The sequence below is a fragment of the Somniosus microcephalus genome, chromosome 4 (genome assembly GCF_052327205.1).
Source record: "Somniosus microcephalus isolate GS21.2 chromosome 4, FLI_Smic_1.0, whole genome shotgun sequence".
Classification (NCBI taxonomy): Eukaryota; Metazoa; Chordata; class Chondrichthyes; order Squaliformes; family Somniosidae; genus Somniosus; species Somniosus microcephalus.
The window spans coordinates 175,987,565-176,011,984 of NC_140990.1; the positions used below are offsets into that span (position 1 = coordinate 175,987,565).

Sequence of the window (24,420 nt, forward strand, 5' to 3'; positions counted from 1 at the left end):
GGAGATCTGCAAAGTCCTGTATATTTAGAGCATCCACAGATTAAATGAAAAGCTATTCATTCCAAAGCATAAAGACATGTGCACCAAAAAGGAAAAACATTTTTTTTAACCCCACAGAACACCTCTATTATCAGAATGCAATTAATTGTAAATATTAGTCAAAATGAGTTGTATTTTATTTCAGCTCTGGTGCCCAAATGAGCACACTACACAGAATAGCAGGCAATTGGACTGTAAAAAGCAATGCCATGTTAGCTATATTAAAAGCACGCCTGCATGATTAAAGGCTCATTTTAAAGAAACAGCAGGATTTAATGAAACTGTGCAGATTCCCACTGACAGTTCATTTCCTCAGGCATTTCGCTATGGGATTAGTTATGGCTCATTAGAAGTCCCAGTCGTGGAAAATATAAATCATTACCTCGAGGAAGGCTGCAAGATGTAGCGAGCACCGAGGAATTCTGTTCCATATGAATGAAGGGTGCAGGAGAGAGGGGTGGGGGTTCAGAGAAGGGTAAAGATAAGATGGAAGGATGGAAACAGTAATACAGAAAAAAGTCAAGTGGCGAAAATTCATAGTAGATGGAATAATCACCAATGCCACTACAACCAGTGTGTAATCGAAGCAACATTAACTGCCAAAAGACCGCATCTGCACATCAGAAAAGACGGTTGCTTTTTCAGTGAAATAGGATAGAAAATTAATGGAGTAAAAGAGTAAAGTTCAAGATAATGGGAGAAAATAGTTTAAAAATGTATTTCATTGATTTTTACATGACAACCTGCAATTTATTTTCTCCTCTTCCACTAGGGTGTCACTTGACCCTCACTAACTACTCGCATATCAATAAATGGCTCCATAGGGAATCCTTTGATTGGCATCCAGGACTTGTCCAAAAGCCAATGGAAAAACTGGAGCTGGGAAATTTTCGGAATGGGTACTTAATGTGTAGAACAAATGGCTTTTTCCAGCTCGTGTGCTTCCTGATCAGCATCTCAGATGGATGCCGAGTTATCGAAACGGGAGTAGCCCATTCAGCCCCTTGAGCCCGTTCCGCCTTTCAATTAGATCATGGCCAATGTTTCCGGTAAGCTGTGCTTTGCTCTACCCAGCCTGTTTCTTTTAATGCGCGGTCCCTTCAAATTTCTGCGCATGCGCGATATTTACAATGTGAAGGTTGGTGAGCGGCCTGTGCGGGATCTTTCCCATTACTGCACGGCCGCGCGGCTTAGAGGGGACATTGATCACGGCTCACCTGTATCTTAACACCATCCACCCACCTTGGTTCCGTAACCCTCAATACTCTTACGTAACAAAAACCTATCAATCTCAGTTTTCAAAATTTTCAGTTGACCCTGCCACGCCCCAGCCTCAACAGCTTTCTGGGAGAGTGTTCCAGATATGCACTACCCTTTGTGTGAAGAAGTGCTTCCTGACATCACCCCTGCATGGCCTAGCTCTAATTGAAGTGAAGTGCCATTTCAGGATTAAAATCAGTAAGATATAAAAGTAACTATTTATTAAAAGAATGTGACATGCAACTGTTCATGACTTGAACTTCTGGAAGGAAGGAACTTGTGCCTATATAAAGCGCCTTAATTGTCAGCTGTGGCTCAGTGGGTAGCCCGCTCGCCCGAGTCAGAAGATTGCGGGTTCAAGTCCCACTCCAGGGACTTGAACACAAACATCTAGGCTGATACTCCAGTGTAGTATTGAGTGAGTGCTGCACTGTCGGAGGTGCCGTCTTTCGGCTGAGATGTTAAACCAAGGTGATGTCTGCCACCTCAGGTGGATGTAAAAGATCCCATGACACCATTTCGAAGAAGAGCACGTCCGTCTGCTATACACTCAAAAGTTATAGAGCGTACCTACACATGTTATATCAAAACAAAGCCTTATGATTAGGGGAGTCTCATAGGCGTATTTACTTTTTGGTCAGACAAAAATTGTTCGGACAGTATACAAAAAACGTTCAAAAATCCGCTCATTAGCGGTTGACCAATCCTACCGTTCATTAGCGTTGAGTGACGTGATGGTTGACCAATCCTACAGTTCAGTAACCTGATGGTCTGATGGTTGACCAATCGGTGCGTCACAGGGGGCGTTTCATTCCGTGTGTGGGCGGAACCTAATCCTGCAGCCTCCCGAAAAGTAGCCGCCATTTTTTTCACTGCTTTTACTCAACAGCGAGCGGGGCAGCTGCGGCGGCCTGCCGGAGCGGGAGGCGAGTTGGGGTCACTCGGGCCAGGCCTGACAACCGCTCGGCCCGAGACACAGAGCAGGGGAGCGGCAGCGGCCGGCCGTCAACTGCGCGGCCCTGTAAACTGCCGTTTTACAAAAAAGCCTTGGCAACGCCGGGCCCCCCCAGCTAGTTGGCTATAAAGCACCTTGGGACGTCCGAAGGTCATGAAAGGAGCTATATAAATAAAAGTCTTTCTTTCTTGCACAACCTCGGGACGTCCCAAAGGTGTTTCACAGCCAATTAAGTACTTTTGAGGTGCAGTCACAGTAGTAATGTAGGGACATACGGCGGCCAAATCGCGCACAGGAAAAATCTGTTAATCTGTTTTCGTGATTTTGGTTGAGGGATAAATAATGGCCAGGAAACTGGGGAGAACTCCCCTGGCTCTTCAAATAATCCCATGGGATCTTTCACCCGAGGGGACAGATGGGGTCTCGGCTTCACGTTTTATCTGAAAGACAGCACCTCCGACAGTGCAGCACACCCTCAGTACTGCACTGGAGTGTCAGCCTAGATTGTGTTCTCATCTCTGTAGCGGGACTTGAACCCACACTCCAGAGTTAAGAGTGCTACCCACAGAGCCAAGACTGATACCTGGAAGGGCTTCCTTCAGCCCTTGCGCAAGATCGAAAACCAAGCCTTGAAGCATTTCGGCAGCTAAAGAGGGAAATCAATCACAAAACGGGGAGCCTTTGGCCTACACCAACTTTTTGTGGAATACTGGGGGGGGGGGGGCGGGGGTGGGTGGGTGGGTGGCGCAAGTCAGCTTTAAGGCAGGTATGCCACTTTGGCAAAGTCCTTCACAAGTGCCGATGTAAAAAGACTACTGAGCACTTGGTTTGAGTATACAACAAGGCTTTAATCAACTGTTTCACAACCATGAGATTCTAGTTACATCACTAGCTCCTGGTTACAAAAACGTCCTGAGCAAGCTGGGCCCACGCCCGAGTATTTATACTCCTTGGACGGCGCCACCAGCTGGCCACCCAGTGTTATCATTCATGAAGAAATGACTCATGAAGTAAGATTCATGACATTCTTCCCGCCTGAAAGATTTGGAAATCCAACGACTTCCTTCTAGCAGATTAGGCGGACTACGAATCGCCGCAGTCTTTTAGATCTTTGTTTGTGGCTGGAAGGCACGTCTCCTCGGACAGTGTCTGGGTCCCTAGGTCGCTTGGTCCTTACTGGTAGATGGACAGGGCCCGTGTCGCCTTGATCGACCTGAGGGAGACCGTGATTCCGGGTGCGGGTCCCCACAGGCGCAGAGCTGGCTTCATCTTGTTTGGTAGCCGGGGATTGACTGGCATCCTGGCTTTGGGTGGCCATCCTGTGGGGAGCGCTCGGCTCCCAGAGTTGATCCGGTGGAGTAGACGGCAGATCCCTTGATGTCCTAGGTCGGGCGTCATCCTCAAAGGAGCGCAGAGAGTCGGCATCATTACTATGGGTTCCTCTATCAGTTGGGTCCGTGGGACCGGTTGGACAGGGAGCCAGATCTCGGAGTGAAACGGTGGACTCCCGGCCATCAGGGTACCGCACGTGCGTGTATGTGGGATTAACGTCCGTTAGTTCCACCTCGTCAACGTGGGGATCGTTTTTGGAAGATCGGACGAATCTTCGGAGCAGCACGGGGCTGGGAGCTGCCAACCATGAAGGTAGGGACGTCCCATGAGTGGAGCGACGCTGGAATCTGAAGAATCGCTCGTGAGGAGTGACATTGGTGGACGCAGAAAGAAGAGACCTGATGGAATGCAACGCGTCAGGGAGCATAGTTTCCCACTGCTGGTCTGGTAGATTGCGTGACCTCAGTGCAAGACGAACAGTGTTCCAAATGATAGGTTGAGAGATACAACGCTGTCTGTTACCGATGGGATGATACGGTGTCATTTTACTTGTAGCGATTCCCCGTTGGGAAAGATAACTTTCGAGTTCGCTTGACATGAAGGAGGAACCCGATCAGAGTGGATGAAATTGGCCATACCGCAAAGGGAAAAGACTTGATCAAGGCATTTGATCACTGTGGAAGTAAGCATATTGGGACAGGGGAAAGCAAAGGGAAAGCGTGAATATTCATCCACCATAGTAAGTAGGTGTTTCGCATTGAGGAAGGCAATGGCCCTTTAAAGTCAATGCTGAGTCGCTGCATAGGGTGCATAGCGTGTATGAGCGAGCCATCCGATGGACAGAAGAATTGCGGTTTTAATTCCGCACAAATTCTACAGGAGGAGCATGTTCTCTTCACATCTTCCGTAGAAAATGGGAGATTTTTAGATCGTACAAAGTGCAACATACGGGTAACGCCAGGATGGCATAAGTCAGTATGAAGATCCGCAAGAGTCGAAGTTGACATAGAAGAGCAGAATGCACACGTGAGGGTATCCGGGACTACATTCTCTTTGCCGGGTCGATAATGTATGGTGTAGCCGAAGGCAGCCAATTCCATCCTCCAGGAGTTGTATTTTGTTATTCTTGATCTTAGTGCATTTCCGGTTATCCAGCATAAAGGCCATGGAGCGGTGATCGGTTATAAGCGTGAAATGGCGACGAGCGAGAAAATGACTCCATTTACGTACTGCTTCGACGATAGCCGTAGCCTCCTTCTCGACAGGAGGATAATGGAGCTCGCTACCCTGAAAAGTTCTGGACAGAAATGCAACGGGTCGACCACCTTGATTCAAGGTAGCCGAGATCGCCACCTCCGATGCATCGCACTCGACCACGAAAGGGAGATTTTCATCGATGGAACGAAGCATGGCTTTTTCCAGTTGACGCTTGAGGAGGTTGAAAGCTGAAATAGCCGTTGCCTCCAACGGCAATGACTTCGCATGAAGCAGGGGCTGGATCTTGTCGGAGAAGTGGGGTATCCACTTTGCATAATAGGCGAACATGCTGAGTGCCCGATGGAGAGCCGAGATTCGTAGGGGGAGGGAGCTCCTGAAGCGGACGAAGTCGCTCCGGATCCGGTGTGATGACACCGTTACCCACCCAGTAGCCAAGGATGTTGACTGATGGTACTGATTTCACAGATTTGGACTCATTTAAGGTTAAGTTGCAATGACAGAGAACGTCAAAAAATTTCTGGAGGTTGGCATCATGCTCCTTCTGGTCATGACCAGCAATGGTGATATTATCCAGATATGGAAAAGTGTCCGTTAAGTTCTCCTGTTTGACTAGGCTAGCCATTGCCTGTTGAAAGATGGCCACCCCGTTGGTGACCCCAAATGGAAGGCGACAAAACTGATAAAGCCGACCATTGGCCTCAAAGGCCGTATACTTTTTGTCAGAGTCCTTTAATGGTACTTGATGGTATGCGCTCTTTTAATCAAAAGTTGAAAATACCTTGTAGTTGGCAAGGTTATTGACCATGTCATCGATGCGCGGTAGTGGGTAGGCATCCAGGTCGGTATACTGGTTAATAGTTTGCAAGTAATTGATGCAGACGTTTCTTGTGTTGCTTCAGAGGATTTTTAACAACGACGACTTGAGCCCGCCAGGAAGATGAACATGGCTCAATGATACCGTCAGCTAGAAGGTGAAAGATTTCTGCCTCGATTAAGGATCGATCATCTTGGCTGAAACGTCGTGATTTAGCGACTATGGGCTTACATCGGGGGGAAAAGATTGGCAAACAAGGAGGACTCATCGAGCGAAGCCGCCAAAAGCGCACAAAACGGTACTTTGGAAATAGTAAGCTCCGGCTTTGATCCTCCAAACTCGAAAGTGAGTCTTTGCGTTGTTTCTGGAAATCCTGTCCCAGGAGCACATCACTGCATAGGTTTTTGAGCACCCCAAGCCGGGTAGAGAAATAATTGCGGCCACTGAGAATAAGGTCGACAAGACAAAAGCCGGAAGAGTTGGTGGTCAGTGTCGTCAGAGCCATTGCAATTTCCTTGTCCGAGGGGTAAATACGCAGTTTTAACTTACTGACGGCCTGCTCACTAATGAAACTGTCAGAGCTGCATGAGTCGATTAGTGCACGCAAAAGGTGGCTGCATGGGACAGACTTTGGGGAAAACAGCTGTGATGGGAGGAGGGGCTGTTTTACCCTTGACAGCTGTAACCTTAGTAGTGGCTCTTGGGGAGGAGCAGTTTTATAGATAGTAGCTGCAAAACTAACAGGGGTTCTCGACCGGTATACCTTAGAAAAGTGACCTTTCTTACTGCAATGATTGCAGACTCCGTTACGAGCAGGACAAAATTTCCTATAGTGGAATGCACCTCCACAGAAGAAACACTTCCTTCCAGATTGCCAAGATGCCGCTAGGGCAGGGTCGTCATCAGTAAAGGCTTCTAGGGTAGGGTTGTCATCACCTAGATTAGAGTCATCATCAGTGAGGGCTTCCGCCCGAGGCCTATCGAAGGAGTCACTAAGTGATAACAGGAGCCCGTGCACGTGGTGAAAGATAGGTATCGGCATTCCTCTTTGCTAAGTCCAGAGAACATGCCTGGTCATAGGCAGCCTGTAACTTGAGGGTTTTATTCTCCAGCAGATGCTGATGTATGAAGGGAGACGCAATTCCATTAATAAAGGAATCACGAATTAACTCCTCCTGGTACTGCTCAGCTGTGACAGCTTTAAGATTACAATCCTTGCTGAGCCTGCGAAGTTTTTGAAGGAATTCGTCAAGTGATTCCCCGGGTTGTTATCGAGTTGTGGCCAGTAGATGCCGAGCAAAAATCTCATTTGGGGACTTAACATATAGTTGTAGTATTTGGATAGCGGCATCATAGTCTACACAGTCTTCGATATAATCAAACACATGAGGGGATACATAATTGGCAAGCATTCGTAACTTATTAGGAACATTCTCACCACACTCCTCAAGGAAGTTGCTGAAGGTACGATACTAGTGTTTCCATACCTTAGCAGCTGTAAGTGAATTCGGGTCCAGGTCAAGACGGGCGGGTCTGAGTAGTTTCTCCACGATGGATCGATTACTTCGTCCGAGTTCCCTTCTACGGTTTGAGTCGTAGCCGTCTGTTCCCAAGACCACTCAGAGCGTGGAGCAGGTCAGTTGATTAAATTGATGTAAAAAGACTACTGAGCACTTGGTTTGAGTATAAAACAAGGCATTAATCAACTGTTTCACAACCATGAGATTCTAGTTATATCACTAGCTCCTGGTTACAAAAACGTCCTGAGCAAGCTGGGCCCACGTCCGAGTATTTATACTCCTTGGACGGCGCCACCAGCTGGCCGTCCAGTGTTACTTCATGAGTCATTTCTTCATGAATGATAAGATTCATGACAAGTGCATTAAACAGTTAGTGATGAGTAAGCTTGGTTGGCACTGGACTTGGACACTTAGAGCATCAGGTGGCTGGCATGTTGCAAGCAGTCCAGTATAGGACCAGCAAATGCTGAAAACAAATGCGCATCATTTAGCTGATGTGGAAGCTCGAACTTAAGGCAATGCCTTCCAACAGCTTCCCTCAAGACCAGAGAAGTGCTCATAAATCCACTGTTCCGTACTCCTCATAACTGGGCTGTAAAGAAGCAAGCAGCTGTTATGATGCTCCAAACCTCCAACAGGTGGAATCACCCATCAGTGTGGTCATGGTGCATCTCCATGTTGCAGGCAAAGGATGGTAACAATGCTCTCACATTTTATGGCGAGTTGTGCTGCTCAGAAAGAGCTCCTACCCCTCGCACCTGCCATGTGCCTAGGAAAAGCTCAAATCTGCAGCTGTTAGTTGGTTCAGTGACCAAATAGTGACTGTATCTCCTTTCGGGAGATTGAAAAGAGGGACAGTAACGTTAACTCTTGGCTCTTGAGCTGGCATAAAGATGACATTTATGCTGATTAAAATTTGGAACTGCCAACCCCTGTGGCAGAGCCAGTAATCCAATTCCTGAGCCAGAGACATCCACTGTACTCCAGGCACCAGTTAGATGTGCTCACTAATGCAACCCTGAATGGATAGACCAGTCTCTGCACATTGGGATACTTCCCTCTTCAGTGTCAACCATGGCTCAGTGGGTAGCACTCTCACCTGAGGCAGAAGGTTGTGGGTTCAAGTCCTACTCGGGTAACTTGAGTACAAAATCTAGGCTGACACTCTAGTGCAGTACTGAGGGAGTGCTGCACTGTTGGAGGTGCCGTCTTTTGGATGAGACGTTAAACTGAGGTCTCGTCTGCTCTCTCAGGTGGACATAAAAGATCCCATGACACCATTTCAAAGAACATAAGAAATAAGAGCAGGAGTAGGCCATATGGCCATAAGAGCAGGGGAGTTCTCCCCGGTGTCCTGGCCAATATTTATCCCTCAATCAACATCACAAACAGTTTATTTGGTCACTATCGCATTGCTGTTTGTGGGAGCTTGCTGTATGCAATTTGGCTGCTTCATTTCCTACCTTACAACAGTGACTACACTTCAAAAGTACTTCATTGGCTGTAAAGCACTTTGGGACATCCTGAGGTTGTGCAAGGCGCTATAGAAATGCAAGTCTTTCTTTTTTTGTGCTTGGGTCAGCACCCAACTGAACAAAAGAAAAGGCAATTCTGAACATTTCATTCTATTGACGAAGGAATTTACAAGAAATAGTTTTCAAATCATCTGTTGCAAGCCTGGATGTTCTGAAAGCAGAAAATGTAGCTCGGGACTCAGAGGGGATTAGATGGGCAACACTACACGCTGGGCCTTGGGACTTTCTGCAGCACTTAAGTCTCCAAACTTAATTGATCAGACACAACAACCGTTACTGCTACTTGAGAAAGAGACCGACAATAACTTGAAGTCTCAGAGACTTGAATGCAGAAAAGCATTCCAAGGTTGCCTCACAAGAGGAGCAATCGGACAACAATGGGCACCAAGCCAAAGGCGGGCATATTAGATGGGGTGTTCAGAAACTGGGCAAAGTGATGGGTTTTAAGGAGGGGAGAGGTTGAGCAGCGGAGGGGTATAGGAGGGTAGGGCTGCCAATGGTGGGGCAAAGGTGAGTGGGGATGCACGAGGTCAGAATCAGAGGACCACAGAATTCAGAAGGGGTTGAAGCTGTGGAGGAGGTCACAGAAATAGGGAAGGATGGGGCAAAGAACTAATGATGCCCTGTAGGTATCCAGTAAAGTTTAAGACCTGAACAGTAAACTCCAATCTGCAGTAAACACCACCACCAGTTAAATGGGCAGCACACATTAAAATAACTATCTGGTCAATGTGAAGTAAGGTATGAGTTCTTCCCGGTGTCCTGGCCAATATTTATCCCTCAACCAACATCCCTAAAACAGATTATCTGGTCATTATACATTGGTGTTTGTGGGACCCTTGCTGTGCGCAAATTGACTGCCGTCTTTCCTACATTACAACAGTGACCTTGCAAACCCTTCAAAAGGCCCAATATAAACTTTGTGGTAAAGGTTTTCAATTATCATTCTGCTCATTCCAAGTAATTGAGACTCCCCAAACTTATTCATCTTGCCGGTTATGGACAAATATGCATTTAAAATCAAGCTTGTGTAGTCTTTTATTAAATTACTGATGTATTTCAGAATAAACAGAATTGCAGTGTACCTGTAATAGTGCAGTCGTATGCCCCAATAGTGTATTGGTATACTCCTAAAGGTGCATTACTCTAGGTTAGTCTGTGCTTGATATAGTTTTCAGGCAGTTTGAACTCAGTCACTTTTTTAAAATTGTATTTTAATTTAGAATCAGAGCATTTTGCAGCATCCAACCGAGCTACGCTTTGATGCAGGTACATAGTACGCTGATATTTGTTTAATGTTTGATCTTTCTGTTCAAAGTCCTATAGGTTCGGTAACAGCAGAAGTGTGAATAAACTTGATATCGGGGTGGAATTTGTTTACAAGGGGAGTTCAGAGATAGTGCCTTATTTCATATCTATCATAAAAAGAAAAAGAAAGACTTGCATTTCTATAGCGGCTTTCACAACCTCAGGACGTCCCAAAGCGCTTTACAGCCAATGAAGTATTTTTTTGATGTGTAGTCAATGTAATGTAGCAAGTGCGGCAGTCAATTTGTGCACAGCAAGCTCCCACAAACAGCAATGTGATGATGACCAGGTCATTTTTTTTTGTGATGTTGGTTGAGGGATAAATATTGGCCAGGACACTGGGGAGAACTCATATCTTACTTCGCATTGACCAGAGAGTTATTTTAATGTGTGCTCCCCATTTAACTGGTGGTGTTGTTTACTGCAGATTGGAGTTTACTGTTCAGGTCTTAAACTTTACTGGATACCTACAGGGCATCATTAATTTTCTGTTATCTATTTTATACACAGCCAACACATGGTTTGGATAGGCTTTAGTCTTCGTCATTCATTTTCAATTCATTAAGTCACAGTGCAATGTAAAGACAACTATTAGATGCATAAAGATGACTAGGTCATTTTGTACGCAACACAGAAGCATTGAAATGTTATGATCACTTACATTCAGAACTTTTACCCATCTTTAATATCAGTAAATCATAGCAGAGGATTTATACAATAAAACCAGAACACATAGGATAAGACTGAGTATGAATACCTAAGAATCTCTCCACTGGCCAATAGACAAGTGGGGGTGGGGGGCTGGATAACTACTAAGAGCCAAGCCTGACAATCAGGAGATTGGATATTCTATATCCTCAACTGGAGTTGTAGAAAATCAATTTAAATGATGTGACCATGCAACTACAAATGGACATCACAAAGCAACTATGATGGGTTTTGTCAGGCGCCAGATTAAAAAAGATATTGACACTTTAGTTTGAAAGTGAGAGAGTCTATCACAGCCAATGTTAAAAAAACCTGCAGCACTGGCTATGTTAAACATATCCCATTCGCTTCGGGTTTCCAATATGCATGATTTGTTTATCAACCATTTTCTATAAATTTATTGCATACTTAAGAGTTAGGAAAACTTACAAACAGCTGTAATACTCAGACTAAGTATTCAGAAACAGTGGTGGAAGCAGAATCCACAATAGTTTTAAAAAGGGATGTGAATAAATCAATCCCCAAAGAGTGGTGAGAATGTGGAACTTGAATAGCTTAAATGCATTTAAGGGGAGGCTGGACAAACATATGAGGGAGAAGGGAAGAGAAAGTTATGCTAATAGATTTAGATGAGGAAAGACGGGAGGAGGCTCGAGTGGAGCATAAACACCGGCATGGACTGGTTGGGCCGAATGGCCTGTTTGTGCTGTATATCCTATATAATCCTATGTAAAATATTTAAAAAGAGATGGGCAATGGAACTAATCAGATATCTTTAAGAGTCAATACAAGCACTAAAGGCCAAATGGCCTCCTGTTGCAATGTAAAATCCTATAATTCTACGGTTATATTGATACTTAGCATTGATTGACAAAAATACTTTGCAGTGTCACAAAGTGAGGCCCAATTTGTGTGTCGTCATCAGATTTAAGGAACAAGCTCTGAGACTGCTTCTGGGAGGTAGCCTTATATTGATTCTGTACAGGATCACTGTAATCAGTGTGAAGTTTAAAAACTTCTCACTGACTGCCTGGGAACTCAAGCAGCTTCATTTTTAATCCTTTTAATATCTGCAGAGAGCCAACCATCCCACTGGATCCGTTAACTTTTTAAAGTTTAATAGATGGTCTGGTACAGGCATGTAAACAAAGAGCTACAGCAACCAGACAGAGCTGCTCTCAGATGCAATGGCATTTGTTATCACGGCCCTCTCACTGAATATCCGTTAGGTCTACAGTGTACAGGTATAAACTGCAGATATTTATGACCAATTCCACTTAGTTTCCCCTTCCCCCTTGTACATGCTTAAAGCCCGTTACATCTCTAACCTTTTCCAGTTTTGACAAAAGGACATCGACCTGAAACGTTAACTCTGATTTTCTCTCCACAGATGCTTCCTGACCTGATCATTTATATTTCAGATTTCCAGCATCCACAGTATTTTACCTTTGTATTAGTGTTTAATTCACTGCCACTTTTCTTCCAGGAACCTTGACAAAATTTTGCTCTTCTCTCCGACTGGATTTTCATTTGTCTCTTACTTTGTTCACCTTCATTGCTTTCTGTTTCCTTTCTCGTGTTCGATCAGGTATCGACTAAAACTCGCTTTCATAGCCACATCTACTTCCTCAGCAACTGTCACCGGCTCCGACTTATTCTACGTGGATTCAAACTGAAATTCCACCCTTCACATTTCGGATCGCTGTAAGAGTTCCTCAGGGCAGTGTCCTGGGCCCAACCATCTTCAGCTGCTTCATCAATGACCTTCCCTCCAACATAAGGTCAGAAATGGGATGTTCGCTGATGACTGCACAGTGTTCAGTGCCATTCACATCTCCTCAGATAATGAAGCAGTCCATGCCCGCATGCAACAAGACCGGGAGGACGTTCAGGCTTGGGCTGATAAGTGGCAGGTAACATTCACGCCACAGAAGTGCCAGGCAATGACTATCTCCAACAAGCGAGAGTCTAACCACCACCGCCCCTTGACATTCAATGGCATTACCATCGCCGAATCCCCCACCATCAACATCCTGGGGGTCACCATTGACCAGAAACTTAACTGGACCAGCCACATAAATACTGTGGCAACAAGAGCAGGTCAGAGGCTGGGTATTCTGCGATGAGTGCCTCACCTCCTGACTCCCCAAAGCCTTTCTACCATCTACAAGGCACAAGTCAGGAGTGTGATGGAATACTCTCCACTTGCCTGGATGAGTGCAACTCCAACAACACTCAAGAAACTCGACACCATACAGGACAAAGCAGCCCACTTAACTGGCACCCCATCTACCACCTTAAACATTCACTCCCTCCACCACCAACGTACCGTGGCTGCAGTGTGTACCATCTACAAGATGCACTGCAGCAGCTCGCCAAGGCTTCTTCGGCAGCACCTCCAAAGCCCGCGACCTCTTCCACCTAGAAGGACAAGGGCAGCAGGCGCATGGGAACACCATCACCTCCAAGTTCCTCTCCAAGTCACACACCATCCTGACTTGGAAGTGTATCGCTGATCCTTCATCGTTGTTGGGTCAAAATCCACCGTCCAGGGCCCCAAACACTCCTTCCAGGTGAAACAGCGATTTACTTGTACTTCTTTCAATTTAATACACTGCATTCACTGCTCACAATGCAGTCTCTTTTACATTGGGGAGACAAAACACAGATTGGGTGATCGCTTTGCTTAACACCTCCGTTCAGTCTACAAGCGTGACCCTGAGCTTCTGGTCGCTTGCTATTTTAATTCTCTGCCCCACTCCCACCTCGGCCTCCTACACTGTTCCAATTAAGCTCAAAGAACAGTATCTCATCTTTCTATTAGGCCCTTTACAGCCTTCCGGACTTCAACACCGAGTTCAACAATTTCAGATTGTGATGAAATATGCCATTCATCAGGCACTCTGTATTCTCTGTGTTTGATTGTGACTGTGACAAGCAGGGGAGTTTAGTTTCAGTTTCATTTCCTTACCTGTATTGTATTGTGTGTAGGGCTCCGCCCATACCTGGCCCCTACTTAAGCAGGCCCCCAGCATGTCTCCCAGGCAGTACAGCAGATCTCTGGATGAGAGACACTTCTCCACTGTGTATTACTTTCCGAGTTAATAAAAGCCTTGCTTTGCTCCGGTAACGTTGAGTCTCGGATTCATTGAGGCACATCAATTTTATTAACTCAATTTTCAACGCAATGGATCAACTCTTGAAACCCGAACGTTTGGATTTGGACCCGCATGCTTCGGACGTATCGGCACGATTCGGACACTGGTTCAAGTGTATGGAATTCTTCCTGGACAACTCCGCAGCCATCACAGACGCTACGGACGCCGAAAGTATGAAACTCGGAATCCTGCGGAATTGGGTAAGCCACCGGGTTTACCCCCTCATCCAAGACACCGACACGTACCCGGCCGCCTGCGACATCCTAAAGGCGCATTACCAGCAGCCTACGAACGGGGTGTACGCTAGGCATCTGCTCGCTACTCGCACACAGCGACCTGGGGAATCGCTGGATGAGTTCCTAGTCACCCTGAAAACGCTTGGCAAAGACTGCAAGTGCCAAGATGTAAAAGCCGCAGTGTACACTGACGAGCTTGTTCGTGATGCCTTTATCACAGGCCTCAGCTCCACTTACATCCGGCAGAGACTACTGGAAAAAACGGGATTGGACCTGAAACAGGCTGTGGACACAGCGCGATCCCTGGATGTGGCCCAGAGAAACTCGGACGCCTACTCTTCAGCCCGCGCCGCCACGTGTGCACCAAGGGCGCCGCCATCTTGGAAGGCATCTTCCCCGCCCGGCAGCCCGACACCGTCGGGGCCCCAACTGCTACTTCTGCGGGCAGCCGAAGCACACCAGAAACCTGTGCCCGGCGAAAGGCACCACCTGCTTTAAGTGCGGTAAGAAGGGGCACTTCAGGAAGGTGTGCAGAGGGAACCCCGCTGGAAAACCCGCCACCGCCGCGTGTGCGCCGTGGGAGCGGCCATCTTGGACGCCATCTTGCCCGACCTCGTGGGGTCCGTCATCTTGCGAGCAGACAGCGTGGACGCCATCTTGTCTCGATCAGGGCCCTACAGTGGCATCGGTCACAGTGGACCAGACCAGACCACACCCGCTATCCAAATCAATGGTGGACATCGAGGTAAACGGGTGCGGGGTTAAATGTTTAATTGACAGTGGAAGCACGGAGAGTTTTATCCACCCTGAACTAGCACAACAACTCTCTCTAACGGTGGCCCCTGCTCGGGGCACCATCTCTATGGCTGATAAAACCCAGACATCGACCATTATGGGTTACTGCGCGGTACAATTGTCCGTTAACGGAACTGTATACGATAATTTTAAATTACTAATCATGAAAAGTCTATGTGCGAGCGTGATCTTGGGCCTGGATTTCCAGTGCCACCACCAAAGCATCACGCTCAATTACAGTGGGTCCCAGCCGCCCCTCACAGTGCGCGGTCTGGCTACCCTGAAGGTAAAGCCGCCTTCGCTATTCGCGAACCTTACTCCCAACTGCCGGCCAATAGCGACCAAAAGCAGGAGGTACAGCTGGGAGGACAGGCAGTTTATCGCGACCGAGGTGGACAGGCTGCTGAGGGAGCGCGTTATTGAACGCAGCAACAGCCCGTGGCGCGCCCAAGTGGTGGTGGTGAGGGGTAGCGAGAAGAAACGGATGGTGATCGACTATAGCCAAACGATCAACATGTACACCCAACTAGACGCCTACCCGCTACCCCACATATCAGAAATGGTGAACCAAATTGCCCAATACCGGGTGTTCTCCACCATCGACCTCAAGTCAGCGTACCACCAGCTCCCTATCAGACCAGAGGACCGCCCGTACACCGCCTTCGAGGCGAACGGACGCCTCTACCAATTCCTCAAAGTCCCCTTTGGGGTGACGAATGGGGTCTCGGTCTTCCAGAGGGAGATGGACTGCATGGTCGATGACCACCACTTGCAGGCAACCTTCCCCTACCTCGACAACGTCACCATCTGCGGTCACAACCAGCAGGATCACGACTCGAACCTCGAGAGGTTCCTGAAAACCGCACAAAAACTCAACCTCACTTACAACGAGGACAAGTGCGTTTTCAACACCACGCGCCTCTGCATACTAGGCAGCGTGGTGGAGAATGGGGAAATCGGACCAGACCCCGACCGACTGCGCCCCCTACGGGAGCTGCCCCTGCCCAACACTCCCAAAGCCCTGAAAAGGTGCCTGGGGTTATTTTCTTATTATGCCCAATGGGTCCCCAACTACTCCGACAAAGCCCGCCCCCTCTTGAAAGCATCCTCTTTTCCGCTCTCTGCTGAGGCCCACGCCGCCTTCAAAAGCATTAAGCGGGATATTGAACGGGCCACGCTACAGGCAGTGGACGAGAACACTCCCTTTCAAGTGGAAAGTGATGCGTCTGACTTTGCCTTGGCGGCCACCCTCAACCAGGCGGGGCGGCACGTAGCTTTCTTCTCGAGGACCCTCCAAGGGCCCGAGATCAGACACTCCTCCGTGGAAAAGGAGGCCCAAGCCATCGTGGAGGCAGTGCGCCACTGGCGCCACTACCTAGCCGGCAAACGCTTCACCCTACTTACCGACCAGCGGTCGGTAGCGTTTATGTTCAATAATAAACAGAAGGGGAAGATTAAAAATGATAAGATTCTCAGGTGGCGGATCGAGCTCTCCACCTTCGAGTATGACATCATTTACCGGCCAGGGGCCCTTAACGAATCCCCCGACGCCCTCTCACGAGGGATGTGTGCCAGCGCCACCGGGGATCGGCTACAGACCCTCCACAACGACCTCTGCCACCGAGGGGTCACACGGCTGTTCCACTTCATAAAGTCCCGCAACTTACCCTACTCGATTGAGGAAGTTCGGTCTCTGACCAGGAACTGCCGCACTTGCGCTGAGTGCAAGCCTCGGTTCTACCGCCCAGATAGAGCCCACTTAATCAAAGCTACACGGCCCTTTGAGCGGCTCAGCTTAGATTTCAAGGGCCCCCTCCCGTCAGTCGACCGCAATGTTTACTTCCTGAACATTGTGGACGAATACTTCCGTTTCCCATTCGCCTTCTGATGCACTATCAATTGCTACAAAAGACTGGAGATTGAGAAAGTAATAAACAGGCTTTTATTACCAAAGAACAGAGCATGCCTCTTGTGGTTGCCTGGTATCCAAAAGGGCCGGAGGCTTCTGAGCAGCGACCTTTATACCCAGCCATGAGGGTGGAGCCAGGGGCGGAGTCAGCTGAGGCATGCACAGACAAGTACAACAATATGCAAGAGTGAACAACAGTACTAACAACAGTGGTGAACAACAATACTAACAACAGTGGTTTACCACATTCACCCCTTGTTTAGAATTGAGTCCGGCAGGGTGAAGTGCACTAAAAATTCGTGTACTGAAGTCTATCAGGAGGCCTTGTAAGCCGTCCTGAGCGTCGCAGCAGCGGCGGTGATGGTGCAGCATCCAACGGTGAACCCGGTGTCTCGTTCAGAGGAGGTGTAGCAGGTGGCGGACCCTGGGGCTGCTGCATGCCGTCTACAGGGGTCAGAGCATGGGTAATGGGAGGTAGCGATGGTGGTCTCTCAGAGGCACCCGAAGGTGCGAGGTCTCGTGCGGGGACTGTGTCCTGGGGGTAGGCAGGAGTAGCGGTGGGTGGCGAAGGGGGTGTTTCAGGAGCACCTGCAGGTGCGAGGTCTCGAATGGAGACTGTGTCCTCCCGCCCGTCCGGGTACACCACGTAAGCATACTGCGGGTTGGCGTGGAGGAGGCTCACCCTCTCGACCAGGGGGTCTGCCTTATGGGTCCTCACGTGCTTCCGCAGTAGGACGGGACCTGGAGAAGTCAGCCATGTTGGTAGCGAAATCCCCGACGTGGACTTCCTGGGGAAGGAGAACATTCTCTCGTGAGGAGTGGCATTGGTGGGTGTACAGAGCAGCGACCGAATGGAATGGAGCGCCGCAGGGAGGACCTCCTGCCAGCGGGAGGTCGGAAGGCCCTTAGATTTTAAGTTTAAAAGGACTGCCTTCCAGACTGTCGCATTCTCCCTTTCCACCTGGCCGTTACCCCGGGGGTTGTAGCTGGTGGTCCTGCTTGTAGCAATGCCTCTCGCGAGCAGGTACTGCCGAAGTTCGTCGCTCATAAAAGATGAGCCCCTGTCGCTATGGATATAGCTAGGGAAACCGAACAAGGCGAAGAGGTCATTCAGACATTTAATGACCGTGGTACTGGTCATGTCCGAGCAAGGGATGGCAAACGGGAAACGGGAGTACTCATCAATTATATTGAGGAAGTACACATTGCGGTCAGAGGAGGGGAGGGGCCCTTTAAAATCGATGCTCAGCCGCTCGAAGGGGCGCGTGGCTTTGATCAGGCTCGCTCTGTCTGGCCTATAAAAATGCGGCTTGCACTCAGCACAGATCTGGCAGTTCCTGGTCATGGTCCTGACCTCCTCGATGGAGTAGGGCAGGTTACGGGATTTGATAAAATGGAAGAACCTGGTGACCCCCGGGTGGCAGAGGTCATTGTGGAGGGTCTGTAGTCTATCAACCTGCGCGTTGGCGCACGTACCACGTGATAGGGCATCTGGGGGCTCATTGAGTTTCCCGGGCCGGTACAAGATATCGTAATTGTAGGTGGAGAGTTCGCTTCTCCACCTTAAGATCTTGTCATTCTTGATTTTGCCCCGCTGCTTATTATGAAACATAAAAGCCACTGAACGCTGGTCAGTGAGCAGGGTAAATCGTTTTCCGGCCAGGTAATGCCGCCAATGTCGCACGGCTTCCACAATGGCCTGGGCCTCCTTTTCGACAGAGGAGTGTCGAATCTCGGGGCCCTGGAGGGTCCTTGAGAAAAAGGCCACGGGTCTCCCCGCCTGGTTAAGGGTTGCAGCTAGGGCAAAGTCGGATGCGTCGCTCTCCACTTGAAAAGGGAGGGACTCATCCACAGCGTGCATTGTGGCCTTCGCAATGTCTCCTTTTATGAGAGTGAAGGCTGCACAGGCCTCTGCTGTCAGGGGGAAGGAGGCAGACTTGATGAGGGGTCGGGCTTTATCCGCATAGTTGGGCACCCACTGAGCATAGTAAGAGAAAAACCCCAGGCATCTCTTCAGTGCTTTCTGGCAGTGGGGGAGGGGGAGCTCCATAAGGGGGCGCATTCTATCGGGGTCTGGGCCGATGACTCCGTTCTCCACTACGCAGCCAAGAATAGCGAGGCGCGTAGTACGAAACATACATTTGTCTTCGTTATATGTGAGATTCAGCCGCTGGGCCGTCCGGAGGAATTTCTCTAGATTAACGTCGTGGTCCTGCTGGTCGTGGCCGCAGATGGTGACGTTGTCTAGATATGGGAAAGTGGCCTGGAGCGCGTTCTGGTCAACCATCCGGTCCATCTCCCGTTGGAAGACAGAAACTCCGTTGGTGACGCCAAAGGGAACTCTGAGAAAGTGATAGAGCCGACCGTCAGCTTCAAAAGCTGTGTACTGGCGGTCCTCAGCCCTGATGGGGAGCTGGTGGTATGCCGACTTCAGATCAATCGTCGAGAACACCCGGTATTGTGCTATCTGATTGACCATGTCAGATATGCAGGGGAGTGGATATGCATCCAGCTGGGTGTAGCGGTTGATCGTCTGGCTGTAGTCAATAACTAGGCGCTGTTTGCCGCCAGCCTTCACCACCACCACTTGTGCTCGCCATGGGCTATTGCTGCTCTCGATAATCCCTTCCTTCAGGAGTCTCGCTACCTCGGATTTAATGAAACCCCTATCCCCGGCACTGTAACGCCTACTTTTGGTAGCGATGGGCTTACAGTCGCGGGTGAGGTTAGCGAACAAGGAGGGGGGGGGGGGAGACTTTAAGGGTGGAGAGGCTGCAAATGGCGCGCGGCGGGCGATTTAAAAACTGCTGGCTGCAGACTGTGAGAGGGGGGAGGGGTCCACCATACGCTAAAGTGACACTCTTAAGGTGGCACTGAAAATCCAACCCCAGTAGGACGGCAGCGCAGAGATGGGGCAGGACCAGAAGTTTAAAATTTTTGTATTCAGTACCCTGCACTGAAAAAGTCACCATACAGTAGCCACCGACGTCCGCTGACTGGGCTTTGGAAGCCATAGAGATGCGATGACGCGTCGGCAGGACCGGGAGAGAGTAACTGCGCACCGTGTCGGGGTGTATAAAACTCTCCGTGCTCCCGCTGTCAAAAAGGCAGGTAGTGGCGCGGCCGTTTACCGTAATGTCCATCATGGACCTGGACAGTTGATGCGGGAGAGATTGATCCGGAGTCACGGAAGCCAGCGTATGTTCAAGCGTGTCGATGCGGTCGTCCGATGAGGCGGTGGTGGAGTCCGGGTCCCCCGTAACCGAAGTCGGAGGCGTCCAAGATGGCGGACAAAATGGCGGCGCCCACGGTCCCGATCCCCACGCGGCTGGGGGAGCCCAAGATGGCAGACAAGATGGCTGCGCCCACGGTTCGCACGCAGCGCTGCTGGCGTTAGCGGTCTTCCCTTTGCAGGCGCTAACGTAGTGACCTTTCTTCCCGCAGCCGGAGCAGGTAGCATTCTTCGCGGGGCAGCGTGCTCTAGGGTGTTTAGCTTGGCCACAAAAATAGCATTTTTGTGCCTTGGACATCGCTGCAGCAGTCGGAGGTGGCGGTCCCATGGCCCAAGATTGCGGCGTCCACGGCGCGGGGCGATGAGGGGAGAAAGCGTCCATATTTCTGTGGGCCGCGTCGAGCGAGAGCGCGAGGGACACTGCCTTTGTCAGGTCTATTTCACCCTTCTCCAGCAGCCTCTGCCGGGAGTAGTCGGACCTTAGATCCGCAACGAAAGCGTCTCGTATCAGTCCCTCCACATGTGCCGCGGCCGATACTTCCTTGCAGTCGCAGCCACGTCCGAGTACCCGCAGTGCCCGTAGGAAGGCTTCCACCGATTCCCCGGGCTGCTGTCTGCGAGATCTTAAAAGGTGCCTGGCATAGACCGTGTTAACCGGGCGTGCATACTGCCCTTTCAGTAGGTCGATAGCCGCCGCGTAGGTCGTCGCATCTTGGATTAAAGTATAGACTTGGTGGCTCACCTTCGAGGCCAGGATTTTCAGTTTATTTTCATCAAGAGTCACGGTCGAGGCTTCCAGATACGCCTCAAAGCAACGCAGCCATTGTGCGAATTTAGTCGACGAACCCGCTTCTTGGGGGTCTAGGTCCAGGCATGTTGGTCTGAGGGCTCGCAGCAGCGCCTGCTGCTCAGCGTTTTGCGCCATCGGTTGATCAGCATCCGCAGCCAACATTTAACTTTGGTAATAAAATTGATGCACTATCAATTGCTACAAAAGACTGGAGATTGAGAAAGTAATAAACAGGCTTTTATTACCAAAGAACAGAGCATGCCTCTTGTGGTTGCCTGGTATCCAAAAGGGCCGGAGGCTTCTGAGCAGCGACCTTTATACCCAGCCATGAGGGTGGAGCCAGGGGCGGAGTCAGCTGAGGCATGCACAGACAAGTACAACAATATGCAAGAGTGAACAACAGTACTAACAGTGAACAACAGTACTAACAACAGTGGTGAACAACAATACTAACAACAGTGGTTTACCACACCTTCCCCTGCCCAGACATGACCAGCGCCACGGTCATTAAATGCCTCAACAGCCTGTTCTGCTTGTTCGGTATGCCGAGCTACATCCATACGGATAGGGGGGCGTCCTTCATGCGTGAAGAGCTACGCCAGTACATGCTGTCCAGGGGGATCGCCACGAGCCGTACCACCAGCTACAACCCCCAGGGTAACGGCCAGGTGGAGCGAGAGAACGGGACAGTATGGAAAGCAGTCACTCTAGCTCTAAGGACCAAGGGCCTCCCTATCTCCCGCTGGCAGGAAGTCCTCCCAGATGTGCTCCATTCGATACGGTCGCTATTGTGTACTGCCCCAATGCCACGCCTCATGAATGAATGTTTGTCTTTCCCCGGAAATCCACCTCAGACGTATCCATGCCGTCATGGCTCTCCACCCCAGGTCCGGTATTTGTACGAAGGCACGTGAGGGGCCACAAGACGGACCCTCTCGTGGAGTCAGTGCACCTACTCCACGCCAACCCCCAATACGCGTATGTCTGGCACGCCGACGGAAAGGAGGACACCGTGTCCATAAAAGACGTCGCCCCAGCCGGTAACGACAACAACAGCAACAACGATCACAGCAACTCTTACCCACCCACTATCCTTTCATCACCCCCAGAAGAACATCGACCAACGGTGCCCCCACCAACTACCCCTTCAACAACCCTGGCGGCGCCCCCGGCAGAGACCCAGGAGGCCACCGGGGACACCCAGCCGACACGCGCGGCACCACAACAGCTACGTCGGTCACAGAGGACTACCAAACCCCCGAACAGACTAAATCTGTAGAAGGGGTGAATGTGATGAAATATGCCATTCATCAGGCACTCTGTATTCTCTGTGTTTGATTGTGCCTGTGACTAGCAGGGGAGTTTAGTTTCAGTTTCATTTCCTTACCTGTATTGTATTGTGTGTAGGGCTCCGCCCATACCTGGCCCCAGCGTGTCTCACAGGCAGTACAGCAGATCTCTGGATGAGAGACACTTCTCCACTGTGTATTACTTTCTGAGTTAATAAAAGCCTTGCTTTGCTCCGTTAACGTTGAGTCTCGGATTCATTGAGGCACATCACAGATCATAACCACTGCTCCCCATTTTTCGGACAGCAGATTCTGGTAATCATTCTGCTGTTGCCATTTACAGCTCTTCTATACCATCTTTTGTTTCTTCATTTGTCCCATTACCACCCCCTTTTGCCTTGCACCATCATCCCTTTTGTCATTTAATCACTCCTGCCTTCCACCCTAGCACAGACCGTCAATTTTGTTCTTTGCTCCTCTTCCCCTGCCTCGAATTGTTTAAAACCTGAAACTCTGTTTCTTTCTCCACATATGCTGACTGACTTGCTGAGTATTTCCAGCATTTTTTGTTTATATTCCACAGTTAATATTAGCTTCATGATCCAAAAACACAATGTTAGGTTCCACATGTACAGTTGATGATAGCCCGCTCTACCTCACCACCATCTCTCTCAAACCCTCCACTGCCTCCGATGAGTCAGGCTGCTTGTCCGACATCCAGTATTGGATGAGCAGTAATTTCCTCCAACTGAATATTGGGAAGACTAAAGCCATTGTCTTGGGTCCCCACCACAAACTCCGTTCCCTAGCTACCAACTCCATTTCTCTCCCTGGCCACTGTCCGAGGTTGAATCAGAGTGTTCCTAATCTTGGTGTCCTATTTGACTCCAAGATGAGCTTCCGACCACATATCCACTCCATCACCATCACCAAGACTGTTTACCTTCATCTCTGTAAAGTGGCCCATCTCAGCTCATCTGCTGCTGAAACGGCTCATCCATGCCTTGGTTACCTCTAGACTCGACTATTCCAACACTCTCCTGGCTGGTCTCCCATCTTGCACCCTCCATAAGCTCGAGCTCATCCAAAACTCTGCTGCCCATATCCTAATTCACACCAAGTCCCGTTCATCCACCACCCCTGTGCTCGCTGAACTACATTGGTGCCCCCTCCAGCAATGCATCGAATTTAAAATTATCATCCTTTTCTTCTGGAACAGTCCCCATGGATTGGAAGGTAGCTAATGTAACCCCACTATTTAAAAAAGGTGGTAGAGAGAAAATGGGGAATTATAGACTGGTAAGCCTGACATCGGTAATGGGGAAGATGCCAGAGTCCATTATAAAAGATGTAATAGCAGAGCACTTGGAAAACAGTGACAGGATCGGACAAAGTCAACATGGATTTACAAAAGGTAAATCATGCTTGACTAATCTACTGGAATTTTTTGAGGATGTAACTGGTAGAATAGATAAGGGCGAATGTGGTGTATTTGGACTTTCAGAAGGCTTTCGATAAGGTCCCGTGTAAGAGATTAGCATGCAAAGTTAAAGCACATGGGATTGGGGGTAAGGTACTGACTTGGATAGAGAACTGGCCTCTTTCTGTGCTGTATAACTCTATGCTTCCTGTCTGCCAACCATAGAGTCAAACAGTTGGAATAAACAGGTCTTTTTCTGAGTGGCAGGTAGTGACTAGTGGGGTACTGCAGGGATCGATGTTAGGACCCTAGTTATTCACAATATGTATTAATGATCTAGACGAGGGAACTAGATGTAATATCTCCAAGTTTGCAGACGACACAAGGCTGGGTGGGCGTGTGTGCTGTGAGGAGGATGCCGAGAAACTCCAGTATGATTTGGACAGGTTGGTGATTGGGCAGATGCAGTATAATGTGGATAAATGTGAGGTTATCCACTTTGGTGGCAAAAATAGGAAGGCAGATTATCTGAACGGCAACAGATTGGGAAAAGGGGAAGTGCAACGAGACCTGGGTGTTCTTGTGCACCAGTCGCTGAAGGTAAGCATGCAGGTGCAGCAGGCGGTTAAGAAGGCAAATGGTATGTTGGCCTTCGTAGCGAGGGGGTTCGAGTACAGGAACAAGGATGTCTTGCTGCAGTTGTACAGGGCCTTGGTGAGACCACACCTTGAGTATTGTGTGCAGTTTTGGTTGCCTTATCTGAGGAAGGATGTTCTTGCCATGGAGGGAGTGCAGCGAAGATTCACCAGACTGATACCTGGGATGGCAGGAATGACGTATGAGGAGAGATTGGGCTTATACTCGCTGGAGTTTAGAAGAATGAGAGGGGATCTCATTGAAAC

The 24,420-nt window shown here is 49.2% G+C and overlaps 1 protein-coding gene across 5 annotated transcripts in view; it reads right to left on the minus strand.

Annotated features, from left to right (window-relative positions):
- trak2 (trafficking protein, kinesin binding 2) overlaps positions 1-24,420 on the minus strand; it is a 149,313-nt gene that overhangs the window by 69,996 nt on the left and 54,897 nt on the right. The window contains exon 2 of one of the 5 annotated variants that reach the window (XM_085985492.1): positions 422-461. The exons of 3 other annotated variants lie outside the window; for them this stretch is intronic. Coding sequence is in view for 1 of the 2 variants with exons in the window: in XM_085985493.1 (XP_085841619.1) it covers positions 422-470 (49 nt within the window). In the remaining variant the exon portion in view is untranslated. Of the gene's footprint in view, positions 1-421; positions 482-24,420 lie in introns of those variants that run through there. One more of the 5 variants, XM_085985493.1, reaches the window with a different exon arrangement.